At 36.9% G+C, this 15,272-nt stretch overlaps 1 protein-coding gene across 1 annotated transcript; it reads left to right on the top strand.

The window, feature by feature from the left end:
• Window positions 1-7,642: 7,642 nt before the first annotated feature.
• Window positions 7,643-9,670, top strand: LOC129577899 (cuticle protein 38-like). Its single transcript, XM_055465728.1, has 5 exons — window positions 7,643-7,789; window positions 8,236-8,419; window positions 8,498-8,583; window positions 8,836-8,965; window positions 9,069-9,670. The coding sequence occupies exons 1-5, from the start codon at window positions 7,655-7,657 to the stop codon at window positions 9,152-9,154; spliced, it is 621 nt and encodes a 206-aa protein (XP_055321703.1). The 5' UTR covers window positions 7,643-7,654; the 3' UTR covers window positions 9,155-9,670.
• Window positions 9,671-15,272: the final 5,602 nt, after the last annotated feature.

Below are 15,272 nucleotides of genomic sequence, written 5' to 3'. Positions count from 1 at the left end.
CCACACAACCAACAATAGCCATTTGCCATTTCTTCAAAATGTAATGCAACACAAACACCAGCGAATTAAACACAGAGAGATAGAGAGACCTTATAGGCCAAGCCAAGCCGCCAGATCGGTTGTGATAAAATCACCTCGAAATTCAGACTCTTGTTGATCTCGCTTTCGTTTCAATTCATTAGAGACAATTGTTCTTATTGCCTATGGGCATATATCCAAAGTAGCTGCATAATGTCTGTTTAACCCTTTTACCATCTCGTTGCTCTGATTCGAGTCTCACTTTGCGTCCAATCCAAGTGCAATATCCATTGCAATACATATATAATTATTATTAATGTTATTTGTTTTGCCAAATAAATTACTTGAGAAAATCCATTGAAACGAATTTCATAAATCATATTGAGACCACAACAGCAACCAGTATGGACAGCAAGCAATACCAAGCAACGTCATGACGACGTAAATTTATGTATTTAGTCTGATGTCTTATTAGCTGTTTTCCATATCGATTGATCTGTTGACGGTTGGGAATATGTTGTCGTTGTGTAGGTATCTTCTTGCTATTGTCGCATCGATATTCACCCACTTTGGTTAGTCAATTTGATGCAGATGGTCTGGTTTAACTGGAGCGTAGATACAGTGAGAAAAAAAATGGACGATTCCATTGAAAGAAGATTCGTTCGGAAGAAGATGTCATTCGATGTGGCGATCTTTTGACATTTATGCCATTCAATTAAACGTTTACCCGTTTGACTTCAGTCAGTGCATTCTGATTTTTGCCTTTTCCAAACTAACAAACCAACGTTATTATGCAATCGATATGCTGCTGCTCACATTCAATATTTAATTTTTATGCGCGAAAAATTCGTAGCCATTGTATTGAAAACATTCGACCATTAATGAAAGAAGTAGAAAAAAAAAACGGAGAATTGAACCGACCAAGAAGAGAAAAAACACCGCCGCAAGAATGCGAAAGAAGTAACCGACAACGACAAAACAACAATATTAATCAAAAATCGAATAATAATAGTCAACGGTGGTATAAGTCAATATGAAAAATGGGCGACGTATAAATAAATCTATGCGACGGCCGCACACAAAATCTCTCGTTGCGAATTGTTGAAAATTCAATTTATTTTATGTTTTTGCTTCGCGAAAAATGATACGAAACGCCTGTGCAAAGTGTCACATGCGTTCTTGGTCACACATACTTTGAAATTAAAAACCAACAACAAATGGCAATAATAAAAGCAGTGCTCCGATACAACGATTGAAAATTGTGGCAACCTTACTCTGCTTATTTTGATTACGAATCGTCGAGTAAGTTACGAGTGACTCGAGTGTTTACATTGGGTTTTGTTAAAGGTGACAATGATTATGCACCGCCTTGAATAGATTTCAGATGGAACAGAGACACACACACACATACACACACAGAACCGAAATGCAAGCATTTTCTAGCAAGTACCTTTCCAGCCTAAAGACAATATATATCAACAATAAGTGGGACATTTCATCGATGTTTCGATCGCTCTCTCCGTTTCAGTTGTGAGGAGAAAGAGTGATCGTGCATGATCATACAACAATGGCAACAAAATATCGCTTCATTATATTGCATGGCTGTACGATGTCCAGATAGTACAGGGTTGAATAGCGCACATTTCATTTCTTGAGATACGTAAAATGCCGTGCTCTTGTTATAATTTTACCATTTGAACCAATTAAGCTCGCACACAACATGTTCAAATGTGAGCCATACGCGTACAATTGCGCTCACAGCAAGCCCAACTAAATAAATTATATGTTACAGGATTTTTCCAATGTTTATCCAATCGAATACAAGAGTGAACCGTGCAGAAAAACCAACACCGACCGTTTGTTGCGCATAAACGTTGTTGAATCAGCAATACCGTCGTCGTCGTTGCATCGATTGAGCAACAAATAGCGTTTTATTTTGCTTCTATCGAGAAACGAAAGAGAAAAAAACTGAATGGAGGAAAGGCGAACAGAAAAAAATCGTCAACAACACATAACATTGCGTAAATAATATTTAGCATTCGCCCCTTTTTGTTCTTAATCTAAACTGATAACTTATGCATGTTTTGCATTTTGATTGTTGTTCAAGAAAAATTTATGGAGTGCGTTAATGACAGTATCGTTATAACATATAGCTGTAGCTCTAGCTGTAGCTATATGTACACATTCGGTGTACCTATTTCATTTTTCCCTCGACTGAACCAATTTCAATCACCGACAGCGACAGAAATTCAAAATATGAAGCGGACGAGAGAAAGAAAGAAAAAAAAGCAGCAAAACTCACTTACGCTAAGCCGAAATCAATTAATTGTGATAGACATTTAATTAACAACAGCCCAGAACAAGTTCGATGTTTTTATTCCTTCGTTTTGCATTCAACACCGAAATGCCCATTTATTTTTGTGTCGTTGTTTGCTACTTTGTTTGCGATTTGTAGACCTCGCTTCGTCTGTGGCCACCACATATCCAACACGGTTGTGCACATGCACAAATACCGAATGCTGAATGTCGAATGCATGAGCACAAGCAGATGAAAAGTTATTTAACGATTTTATCGCTAATGATTAAAACCCTATTAATTTGTGTGTGTGTCGCAAATCGCTCGTAATTTTCATGTGGAAAACAAAGATTTTGAGCAATTTTCTATGCGATCTAGGTGTTGATTTAGGCTGTTCGCACAGTAAATGGGTAGCATGTTTTTTTTCTTCGTTTACTGCTTTTTTTTCAGCTATATTCAAATCAGAGAATTTCGTAATAATCTCTTCAATTATTTGGGACATAAAATTGAAATTCGTAATCCTGACACTCGTCGTTTGTGTCCAAAAGTATTATAATTTCCATCAGTATCAGCATTTCACGCTTATATGGTGTTTGTTTGTTTGTTGTTGAAAGAAAAATGCGATTTTCCGTAAAGCGCATATGTTTCAATTCGAATTGATGCGAGCACATACGCACACCGGTCGATTGATCGAATGCAAACAGAACAAAAAATGCAAGTTGTAGCGAGAGGGGAAAAAACGCAACAAATTTATGACAAAATCGTCCGCAGAAATGATTTGTGTATAGCATAAAAGCTCAACGCAAAGTAGAAACATGGCAAATTAGAAGTTGAATGCAGGTCTATTCGGTGCCCATAGCAAAATAACAAACAGCAACAAAATCAACCGCCATACCAAAGTGAATGAAGTCAGTGTCGTGCTCACGCACAACATATTTCTCAGCAATTATGGAATTTGGTCATATTTTTATTGCGTTAGTGGTTCAATTAAAAAATTGCTTGGATTTTTAAGATCGAATTATTATTATTAAATTGAAAATCGGTTTTTGTTAATGGACATTGGATGAATGAAGGTCCATGTGTGAACATCTCTCGTGCGATATGCTCTCAGTTTTGTCCGGGCCCCGTCTGTTTGCTGTTTCAATCGCATCAATCGCGTGTATGGTGACCATTTCTTTGATGCAACTGCACATACCTACATATTTTGTTGTAGGTTTTCCAAGAATCAAGCATACATACACATATCGTTAAATTGGATGCATGACCGTCTACTTAATACTACTAAGTTAGTAGTTTACGTTGCACTGGTTTCCGTTGAAAAATGGAATCGAACGACTCAAATCCGTTGCTATTCACACCAAAAAAAAAACAAAACTTCAAAAAAGAAGAAAAAGCCAAATCAAATCGATGGAATAACAAGCCACAAATTTCGAAATATCACCACATATGCCGCATCTGCTGCTAATATATGCCGTTTTTGAAGTGTGTGAAGGGAAAAAAAGAGTCGCGCGATCGTATGAGAAGAGAATCGGAATATAAGACGTGCGTAAATGATGTTGAAATATTTGAGCCCATTGATGTCGAAGTGGTCAGCCAAATGAAAACACGCACATAAGACCCAAATACTTGAGTACACTCTTTCCGTTCGAAAAAATCGCGCTCAATGTTGATTTTCCCCCATTGACGTGCACTCACAATTCTCAATGATTTTGTTGTGCGTTTTCTTCACATATTCTGTTTCATTTTTTTTATATTAACGTCAGCTTTGCATGCAAACGACCAAGTAATCATTTATCAATTACAATGGTACATTTCATTGGTGCGGAATAACATGCATAATCGAAAAATCACGAAAAAAAACAACATCAACAGCGTTCATGATAGGATTCGATTTCCTTCAAGGAAAATCATTGAATCAAATACATTCGGACCATTCTCAACTATGTGCTCTAGAGCTGACGGCGCAGAACTAATTTTAAGTGATCGTATGTATGATGGTTGTTGTGTGTGTGTTGTATTTTTTGCTTGTTCGTCATCAATTATCACTAATCTCCAATAATTATGGGTAAAATGCTATAAAACGACAAAGTCAACGTGTTGACAGTAATTGCCACGCATATGGAAGCCAATAATAGTTTATCAATTGCAATCATCAGCGGCAACAGTTTAAATTCAAGTTTCACATGTTTTTGTTTGCTCACATTGATATTTTAATATTTTTTGCGGCTTTTTTTTCTCTTCGTCGCATTGATATTGCAAATCAATGAAAATGAAACCAGGTAATAGAGTAATGCCAATTTATGCGTATTTCCCGAGAAGTTTCGGGAAAAATGTAGTTTTTTTTTGCTTGTCTTGAGGTAAGTTGTAAATGATTCAATTGACTTTTATCCGTTGGTGTATGATTTGAGCTATTTGAAATGTGTTAAGAATCATGTGGGGAAATTGTGCAAGTCAGTTGACTTTCTCTCTCTCTCTCTCTCTCTCTCTGACCTTTCGATTGACCAAGAAAATAGAGCAATCATATGCATTTAATAAAAGTATGATGGCCTTAAAACACCTATTGAATTTTTCACGCTTAACATCATAACGCATGAACGCTCAGCTCATGTGACAATTTTTTTTTCTCTCCACCGAACTTAACGATCGATCGTTGAAAAAATGAGATTGACTTTTCGTTACACTTCCATGCCACAAACTTTACAAACATTCTGACAAATGAACATGCTCGTGGCAACTGTCTCAGAATGAATTAGAACAATAGCAGCAGCAGCGACCACGACAAACAACAACAGCAACAACTGAAATTCAATTCAATTAAAATTTTATCGATACAGAATCTATGTCGAAAAAAAAAGTGCTGAGCAAACCGAAGAAACAGACGAAAAAAAAAATGATCGAAAAAATGCGAATTAAACGTACGAATGTCACACACAGTCCGCCAGTTGATTATATTTTTCATTGTTCCATAAAGCGCACTATAGTAAAATGTGTTCGATTATTATGATTAATCCGTATATGCAATGGAATACGGTGGTTTTTGCACATGTCAGGACGACCACGCCGACATCGAAATTGTATTAACTCGAAACGCATTCGCTTTGTCTCTTTTTTGCTCTCACGCACCACATCTAACACACACACCAACAAGCATTTTCTTTCGGCTTTGAACCGATTAATCATTATTTGTGATCGAATTTCATATAAAATGTGAAAAATCACATGATCCAAATTAACCTTAATCGACGTGTATTTTTAATTAGCCTAACTTATGGAACCTGCACTGAATCAATGAAATTTTCGCCAATTTTCTCGGTTGTTTTAATTCATTTTACCAACAAAATCACTATGATTTCAGCTTCGTGAAATTTAAGTGATTTTCCGACCGAAAGAGAAACCAGAAGAATTTACCTGAGACAGCTATGATCGATTCACAATCATAGGGCATCAATTAGCGGATACGATCTTAATTGACAATTGCGAATTGAATGCTGACAATATGGTATGTTTTTTTTTTGACGGTCAAACCTACAAAATGTGCATAAATTGCAACACAACGTGGGCCGGCACGCTCTACAGCTGAATTCTAATGTCATGTACTGCACAGCATTGCGGTGCAATTGTTGTTTGTTGGTGCAATTGTTTTTAACATTTTGCCGTCGTCGTCGTCGTCGTCGCAACCTTACGTAATATCGTGATTGGGCTTAGCGTAGTATGTTTTTGTTGTTGTTTTCGTTTTGCTCTTGCCGAATATATGTGTAGAATGTTTTCGGTGTTCGAGACAGACACTTTTGGGCATATCCAATTGAATTTTTACCATTTCTTAGCCGGCGGTATCGAACATCGATCGACTATGTGTATCGTATGCTGTTGTTTTTGTTGTGGTCGTCGTCGTCGTCATCGACGTCTATTGTGCCAAATGCACATTCGATGCCAGCCAGACAAAAACAAAGTGCCAATGCCGTGCCTAAGCACTCTACAACGAAAAATCAAAAAGAAAAACCAGCAAGACGAACAGATACACAAGTACCGTTAGCACCCATGTAAAATTCACAATTCGCAACTTGACTGATTAACTTGTAATATTGACACGAGTGTTAGCTTTTACATTGAATTGGAATATCGTTAGCGTTATTGTTAAATGAAACACTCTTGGATTTTCTGCTCAATTTTCATAAATATTTGCCTCTTATATGCCTAATGGGCTCTAATAATGACACGAATAAAGACATTTTGTTGCTTGTGCCATGGTTTGTTGGTGTTTGTTTGGGATTTGTCTTCTAATCTAGTCATGAGTGGCATGGCAACTTCAGCGGTGGTTTTAAATGTAATCGGGGAAAATCTTTGACGTTGTTGCGTTTGTTGTTGAGCGGAAAGAGAAAGAGATTGAATTGGTTGTTGTTGTGTTTGTTGCTGTTCGTTTTTTTTGGATTTATTTGTCGTGGTCTTTGGCCCTTGTTCCGAGTTCGACAAAAAATAAAATGTGTGTTTGTGAGTGAGTGTGTATGTTGCAAATACATCAGAGGAAAAAAACACATATAATTGTTTCGTGCGCACCAAATGCACCGACAATCTCACTCTTTTGAACACTTTACACGAGTGTTAATAACATGTCTGGCTGCAGCGCCAGCACCAGCTCCATTGCACCGCACCGCAATGCTTGTGGGAATATTTCTTTTTCTGCACGCTCTTAATCAATGGCTGTGCCAAAAACTGTTAGCTCGCGCACAAACAGATCAACGAGGCACCAAAGTCTATTGTTAATTTGAATTTTTGCCATTATTTGTACGGATCGTGTTGGGCGATGTATTTTTAAAACCAAGAACCGTATTGGTTTGTCGTTGTTGTTGTTTTCTTTCAATATCCAATGCTTCAAGTTCGATAATGTGCGCTTTGAATTTTGAACGATGTCTACTGCTAGCTATTGGGCCAGGTACAGGCAATGCGTATGCGTAAAGCACGACGCACACATCCATAGCATTAGGCCGAAGCAAACTAGCAACATTGATTTAATAAATAAGAAGTAAAAAATAATTCGATACAAGAAACGACTGAAGGAAAGAAGCAAACGAGTTCGTTTTCATGTTTTTGTTGGTCGTTCATTCGCGCTTAAGCGTTGATTGTTTTCAACAATGTGTGTACGCGCGCGCAATTCCATATGCATATGTATCCAACATATGGATAACACACAACCACTGTTTGTCGTGCGCGTAATTCTTTTTATTCAGCCACATTACGGCTCTCTCTATCTATCTGTTTCAGTTGCCATCAATTTTTGCATTGCGTTTCGTTGGTGGCAGAGTTGTTGTTGTTGTTGTTTAGGTGCACATTTTGATTTTTCGGATGGGAGAGAAGTTGTGCCGCCGTAGAATCTTTAATCGTATAAATAGCGCGACTGGGGTCAATCAAAGCACATTCGTTTTAAGTATCTTAACCGTAGAACAACTAACCAAAACCGAAAGCAAAATGTATAAATTGGTGAGTTTTTGGTTTAGCCACACTTCGGATTCAAGAGAAATAGAAACAGATTTATTTTTCCTCTTAAGTTTAGAATTGCATTTTTGTTTTGCCTAAGTCAAGAACTGTGCTGTTTGTTTTTCTAAGTCGAGGAAATAGAAAAAAATATATCAAAATTATCGCGTGAATAAATCCAATAAAGTCGCTAACGAACATTTCAATTGCCAAAGCGAATAACAAATTGCCCGCCAATTGATCAAATTCAAATGATCCAACCGTTATAATATGCAGTATTGTGCTCTGTTTGGATTCTGTGCAAAATAAAATTAATCGGTCTTTGGTAACGGATAATATTCGGATAGTGACTGTTAGACTTCGATCGGAGATTCTCTTCAGAATAGTGCCATAGTGAAATGAGAAACCAAGTCCTGTTCCAGTGTTCAATTATTCTTTTTGTTCGATTGCAGTTGGTGTTGTCATTGGTCTGCTTTGCTGCCGCCTCAGCAGGTCTTCTTCCAGCTTATTCACCATACGCTGCACCATACGCTGCACCATACGCCTCACCATACGGATACACTGCACCAGCTGTAGTTGCTCACGCTCCAGCTGTCACCTATGGAGCCTACCATGCCCCAGCCGTTGTTAAGACAGGTAAATTAAGGGCTAAGGATTTTAACCAAATTGACAAGCCTTTTTATAAGTCGTATCATCTTTGAATCTTTGTTACAGTTGCACCAGCATACGCCGCATACCACGCACCAGTCGTCGCTAAGACTGTTATTCCAGCAGCCACCTCATATGCAAACACCTACAAGGTAAATTGTTCCATCATTTTATCCTTTTATCGACACGAAATTTTGTGCACTTTTTTCCATTTTGGATGAATTCAATTGATCCAATATGGCTGCAATATTGCAACTACGGGCAAACAAATAAGCTCAAACTGCAAATATGAGCAGGATCCGAATATTTTAATTTGTTGTTCATTCGCTTGGATATAATTGAAAAGTGATAACAATTGATTTTCCACATGCTAAATAATCACATGTCTAACACTTCATTTTCAGATCTCATCATCAATCCACCCAGTTGCTGCTTATGCTGCTCCAGTCCATGCCGCTTATGCTGCTCCAGTTCATGCCGCTTATGCTGCTCCAGTTCATGCCGCTTATGCTGCTCCAGTTGTCCACCACGCTGGTAAATATTCGGTTCAATGTTGTGTTTCGGATTGATTCGCCTATGAACAAACAAAAAAAAACACCATAATTAATTTATTTCCCGAAAATCCATTTTGAAACAGTTGCACCCGCTGTCGTTTCACATGCCGTAGCTGCTCCAATTGTGAAATCATATGCTTCACCATACACATACGGACACTACTACTAAATAGTCGTGTAAAATCGTCGTGAATCAGTCTCGAAATTAAGCTCAAATGTAGTCAATGCGCGAAGCAGTTAATCAAGAAACTCTTCGTCATATGGCACTAAACAAACACAAAAAATTATGGTTTCATCACTGACCATCACAAACAACAGTTTCGCCTCACAACAACAACAACAACAGAAATTAAGGAATTTGTTTATATTTAACGAAAGATTTCTTTGACCAGATCGATTGTTGAAATTAACCAAAAAAAAAAACCAACAACATTTATAACATTTTCCTCGAATTTTTCATCGATAATTCTATTTTTGTTTATTATTTAAAAGAAAATAATTTCTACCAGTATTTATTTACGATCGCTTCCCATGTAAATATTACACGTCCATGCCACAAAATTATTATTTTTTTTTTCTGTACATAATTTAGGTCAAGAATTAAAAATCTGTTTTGGTGAAAATGATGAAAACCCAATTGAATAAAATGATTTACTTCAAGTTTTTTTTACAACAAAAAAATTGATACGAAACGCATGTTTTTATTTCACTTTGGTTTGCACTTTAAATCGGTTTTCAGGGTAACGTGTTCATTGACCATGAATTTGAACGTTTGGATAGACTTGATAGCCCATTCAAAGAGGAAATAAAAATTTAACGATCCAAAGGACAAAAAAGCGCACTATAATCACCAAGAGATTATAGTAAATCAATAATAATAGGCTGCAAATACACTTGATATCCTATGATTCATTAATGCACGTATTATGTCGTCGGTTTATGGCGTACTTAATTTTCAATCTCATTCATAAGAAGGAAAGTGAGTTCAATTGAATATATAGCATATTATTGAACACGGTCAGACGTGTGTGCATGTGTGCTTCATGAAACACGTGAAACAATTCCAATTCGTCCATCGATTTCTTAATACCGCAATCACAAATGGTAATGAACCATTTTTATGCAAATCAAAGATGCACACATATGACGCGTTTCACGAAATTACTGACCAAACTGAAAGGTGTCTCGTGTTTGTGTCATAGACACAGCACCGCTCTTACTTTCATGATTGCACATCATTCAAAGGTACAACTGGAAATGGAATTGGTATGCCCTAGTAAATGACACAAATTCGATTTCAATTAATCACGATTTAAATCAAATTGAATACACACAGCCGAACCATTTTCGTATGCATGTATATTGTTTTGTCCGAATGTGAATCAATGGTGCTGTCTAAAACTGGATCGCAATGCAAAACAATGCCGAATTTGTAATTGACATAAAATCCGAAAATTTTCACCAAATTACAATGTGAATCAATTAAACATTATCAAATTCACGATTGAAACGAGATTGCATAACAAATGAAATCCACAAGACGGATGGAAAAGCTCATGGAATTTTGTAATGACACACAATTTCACAGCTGTAAAACCATGGAGAGAAAGAGATGCAACCACACACACACACACACACACACACGAAACTTTACATTTTCACATTCAAACAAACAAAAATTCCCAGCGGTAATTAATCGACGCTGCGCATCGAAGGAAATGCAATCGTAGAATTTTCCACATGAATCGACGAGTCTCAGCTCATTTTGTTTAATCGACGTCATTTAATTAAATAATATGTGCTTGTTTTACACTTTAACCGACCGATTTCAACCTCATAATGGTTAATCAATTAGCAAAACATCTTAAATAAATTATTCTCTATCAATGCGATTATCTAACCCAGGGAAAAATTAATTGTATTTACAAGAGAAAAACTAAGCACATACACACACTCCAGCTGTGACTATAAGTATGTATAGTATATGATTGGATTTGATCGCAGTGATGTGAATGAAACGGTGAGAAGTGTGCTTGATATGGAAGAAGAAAACAAGCTTTTTGTTTTGTTTTGTTTTTGAGTTCGGTGTCTAGGAACAAACAGCAAATATGTTACCGAGCGTTTAGAAAAGTCCGAGACGACGGTAATGTCGTTGTCGTCAAAAAAAATGCCATGTCGATTAGTCGGATTGGAGCAGGTTTTTCTTAGGTTATGCATTCGTTTTCCTTTACCATGTTGCATTTTTACGAAATTATGAAATATCAGTCGTTTACTTTTTTGAGAAGCGATTGAAGAAAAACATCAAGCGAGCATACAACAGCAACAACAAAAAATGGCATAGTCGCACCAACACGGTACGCGAATTGAAGTCAACGAAAAAGACGAAAAAAAACGATCAGAACGCCTTTTCAAAATACTATATCGAAACCATAATGAAAATGCGTTGATATTTACAATATCCGGATAAAATGGTGCGCCTTAGCTGAAATCGGGCTACGTTTCGTCGAAGATTTATGGAGCTCAAGACGAAAAGGCCGCAATCGACATCAACAATAAAGACAGCAACATCGAACAGAGATAGAAAAAAAGTGAGGTGATTTTGTCACCTGGTTTTCGTGTGTCGGCTCTTGATCGATTGCATTGGCATGAACGAGATTGGTTTCAACCGGACACTGAGTGGTTTGCGCTCTTTCTCAGTTGGTGCGGCGAAGTATCTAGAATCGACCCAGTTACGTGTTGATATTTGTTTCGTCTCTCCCTCTCGTTAATTATTTATTAATATTAATCATTCGGATGAAATGACATAATAGCGCATTAATGCCGATGAAATGCATCGGCAAATATATACAACACCGCTTCGTACACACAGCACACAGCACACAAATTAATCGAAACCAAATCAGCCGTAACGAATTGTATGCAACAGCAACAGTTCCAGTGCAAAATGGTTGTGTTTACTAATAATAATTAAAGGCGAACTGTAGTGTGTACAAGAATTAAGAATGCCGCATATACAATGCGGTACCCGGGCCACCACATAAACGGATGACAAAATGTGTGCATGTGTGTGTTTGTTGTGACAAACAAATATGCATGCCGATTTATTGAACACAGAGTGACAGGGCGAATGCACTAATTACAACCTTCGTTTCCATCTCTCGGCACGCTGTACACCACGAGAGAATACACACGCACGGTCAGTGAGCATGAGCATGAGCATACATCTTGTGAAGTTACAAACACCTTATTTATTTTAAAGCACTAATTGATTTGCCATATCGCTCTGCTTTACGTATGCATCATGTGGCCAAATGTAATTGTTAAATCTGAATTCAGAGCAGCAATTTTCCTAATATGGTTGGCCAATGCATCTTGCTAAAGCGTGAGATTTTTGGTAAATGATGCTCACGAGGTTTGCACCGAGATTTCGGCATGAATTTGTGGCTTTTTGACAGTCGAACAACACATGATGGTGGCTGTACAATACAGATCCAGGCAATATCGCAGTACCACGCGATTGAGGGCCGTCATCGCGATCCCATCAAGTGCTTTGTATCGCATGGTTTGACAGCATGGTGTGCAATTGGATATTGATATTAATTGTCACCTTCGGCCATATGCAAAATATAAGTTAACATTCAAATCATGGCCTCAATCGGCGAGTATTGTGTCATATGCACACACACACACACACTGCATCAGCAACATGATTAAGTGGCCAATTTATCCAACGAACCAGCCTCTCTCTGAGTCGATTGATTAGAAAATTGTGCATAATATTACGTTAGAGACGGATCGCTGTTGGCCGATAGCTTGAAATCTGATATAGACATCATTGCCTTAACTGTTCGACTTGTCTACCGATTATTACATTATCCAAATTGAATGATCTGATCTACAGAGAGATGATATCGATCGATAAAAGAATCGCTTAATGTTCATATTCTCATGTGATTAATCGGGCTTTTTGGTGTGTTCGCGCGCTCGCGCGCAAAAAACTCTGGTCTCTGATGGGATTTTGACAGACCATCAACGAGCACGCAAATTACACAGTTGCCTGATTTCAAGCACACCAATCTGTACATATGTAGAAGTATATCGGCCAACCTCAAATCATTATACACAGAGAGAAACATAGCATGGATGCAATGTGAATAAGAGACACAGAAGCAGAGAAAGACAGTTCGACGAGAGAGAAAAAAAAGTAGTAGCCTAACATAAAGACGACAACTTGAAAAACAAAGTACCACTTGTTACCACACATTACATTTGATTATTTTGATATGATGAAAGAAAAACGTGACAACATCAAGAAAACTACAATATATCAAAACCAGTTTACCTATTTTGCGAATTCACAGCACACATCTGCGTTGAATTGAGAGTGTTGTGTGCTGCTCTCATGGGAATAGTTTACGACTCAATTTGACCGTAGTAGTTGTTCGTGTTTTTCTTTACCACAGCTTTAAAATTAGTGCAGGAGATATTCTGTTGAGAATGAAGTCGATATGGCCATAAACGATGCAACGCACATCGAAAACTACTCAGTGCTCATAATGGTTAATTTCATGCCTGTAAAATGAAATAAAATTACTGATGTGATTGTATGAAGACACGACCCAATATCATTTTTTGTATGAACAATTCAGATGCTTTTTTTTTAAATGCATGTTTATTAGGAGTACTCCAGATTAGACTAGAAGACGGAAGAGAATTGAGAATCATTCTAAGAATTTATTCAAAAAAGTGTCCAACTATTAAAATTGTTTCTATTCGAAGCATTTAAATTGCTTTATTGAATTTACTCAAATTGATAAGTCGAGATTTACCCAAAACGAAACACCTCTCAATCAATTTCCATTCATTGCGAAAATATTATAATGATTAAAACACGATTCTTGTACACAATAAAATTACACACATTAAATCATCTTGAAAAATTGAGATGAGTGAAATATATCGTTGAATTGAATGCTCATTGACTACGGGATTGACTGAAATTAAAGTCGATTTTGGTTGATTTTTCTAAGTATTAAGGGCTAAAGCTCATTTTGAAATAAAATATTTCTCTCAAATTGAGGGTCTCATCTCACCGAAAGACAGACAAAAACAACGTCAAACTTGAAGAGCATACGTTTCAATATATAACACTTTTCTCTCGGCAACACATTTTAGATGAATCGAATGATGGAATCAATAACGCATTCCCTGTTCATTCTCAAAAAAGACTATTCTGAATGCTTTCAAATTGTTTTGGAAATTTATCGATTAGTTTCCTACATCCACAATGTTGTGATTTGGAAAAATCAAATTCTTTATTGACACCGTCGAATCGACATTAAAATCCAACAAATTTTTCGTGCAAATGATAATTCAAAGGAATAAAACTTAAATTATAAATAGCTTTTTGCGAATGAATCAATTGGTTTTGAAATTTTTGATACGCGCTAAAAATATGTTGTTGTTGTTGTTGTTGTTGTTGTTAGATTTTATGCTTCTGTTTGCGATCTCATTTTCTATGCCGATTCCATTCGATTTGTATGCGACTGCATGCATAGTGAAACATCAAAAATTTGTTTTTGTGGGAGCATCATGCGAGTGCGCATAGCATCGATGAGAAAGAGAGCCCATGTGTGATCTCTTGTGTGCGCACTCGTACAATTGTATAGTTGTCACTTGGAAACGCTACGATATGGACAACATACCTAATCGGTTAGCGTGCATAATGGTCGTTGTGTCCATTGCAATAATAGAAAAAAAGCATTTGTAAATTTATATGCACAATTAACTCTTGTGTGACCGTACTTACAAGTCGCGCGGTGTCAATTCCAATTTTTCATTCAGCACATACATTGCGATTCATTTTTCTGCATATGCGATTCATCATAACTTATTTATTTGTATGCATTTGATTTTAATTTGTTTGCTTGATTATTGCTTTACTAAGCAAATGGTAACAATAGAACGGGCCCATGCATCGATTGCTCATTTTCGATGCAGCATTTTTTTTCGGTTGTAAATCGCCGTGGAAAAATCAAACTTGTTTTTCGCGATTGCGCTATGTAACACTTTTTATAACAAATAGATTAATGTCGATTCACTTAATTTTCAATTGCTCTGTGTGTGCAAATCGGATTGAGGAGAAGAGGAAAAAAAGCGGCATTCAAAGGTAGGAAGAATGAGAGAGATAAATTAACAGAAAAAAAGAAGTACACACATCCAATCTGAAACAAGTGTAGAAATAATTGTCGTTTCGATGGGAAACGAAACACATAATATTTATGTGC

This window comes from Sitodiplosis mosellana, unplaced genomic scaffold (genome assembly GCF_009176505.1).
Source record: "Sitodiplosis mosellana isolate CC-2019 unplaced genomic scaffold, AAFC_SMos_1.0 Smas_scaffold_6226, whole genome shotgun sequence".
Lineage (NCBI taxonomy): Eukaryota > Metazoa > Arthropoda > Insecta > Diptera > Cecidomyiidae > Sitodiplosis > Sitodiplosis mosellana.
Note: the sequence above shows the minus strand (reverse complement) of the source record. Positions and strands in the feature narration are given on the sequence as shown.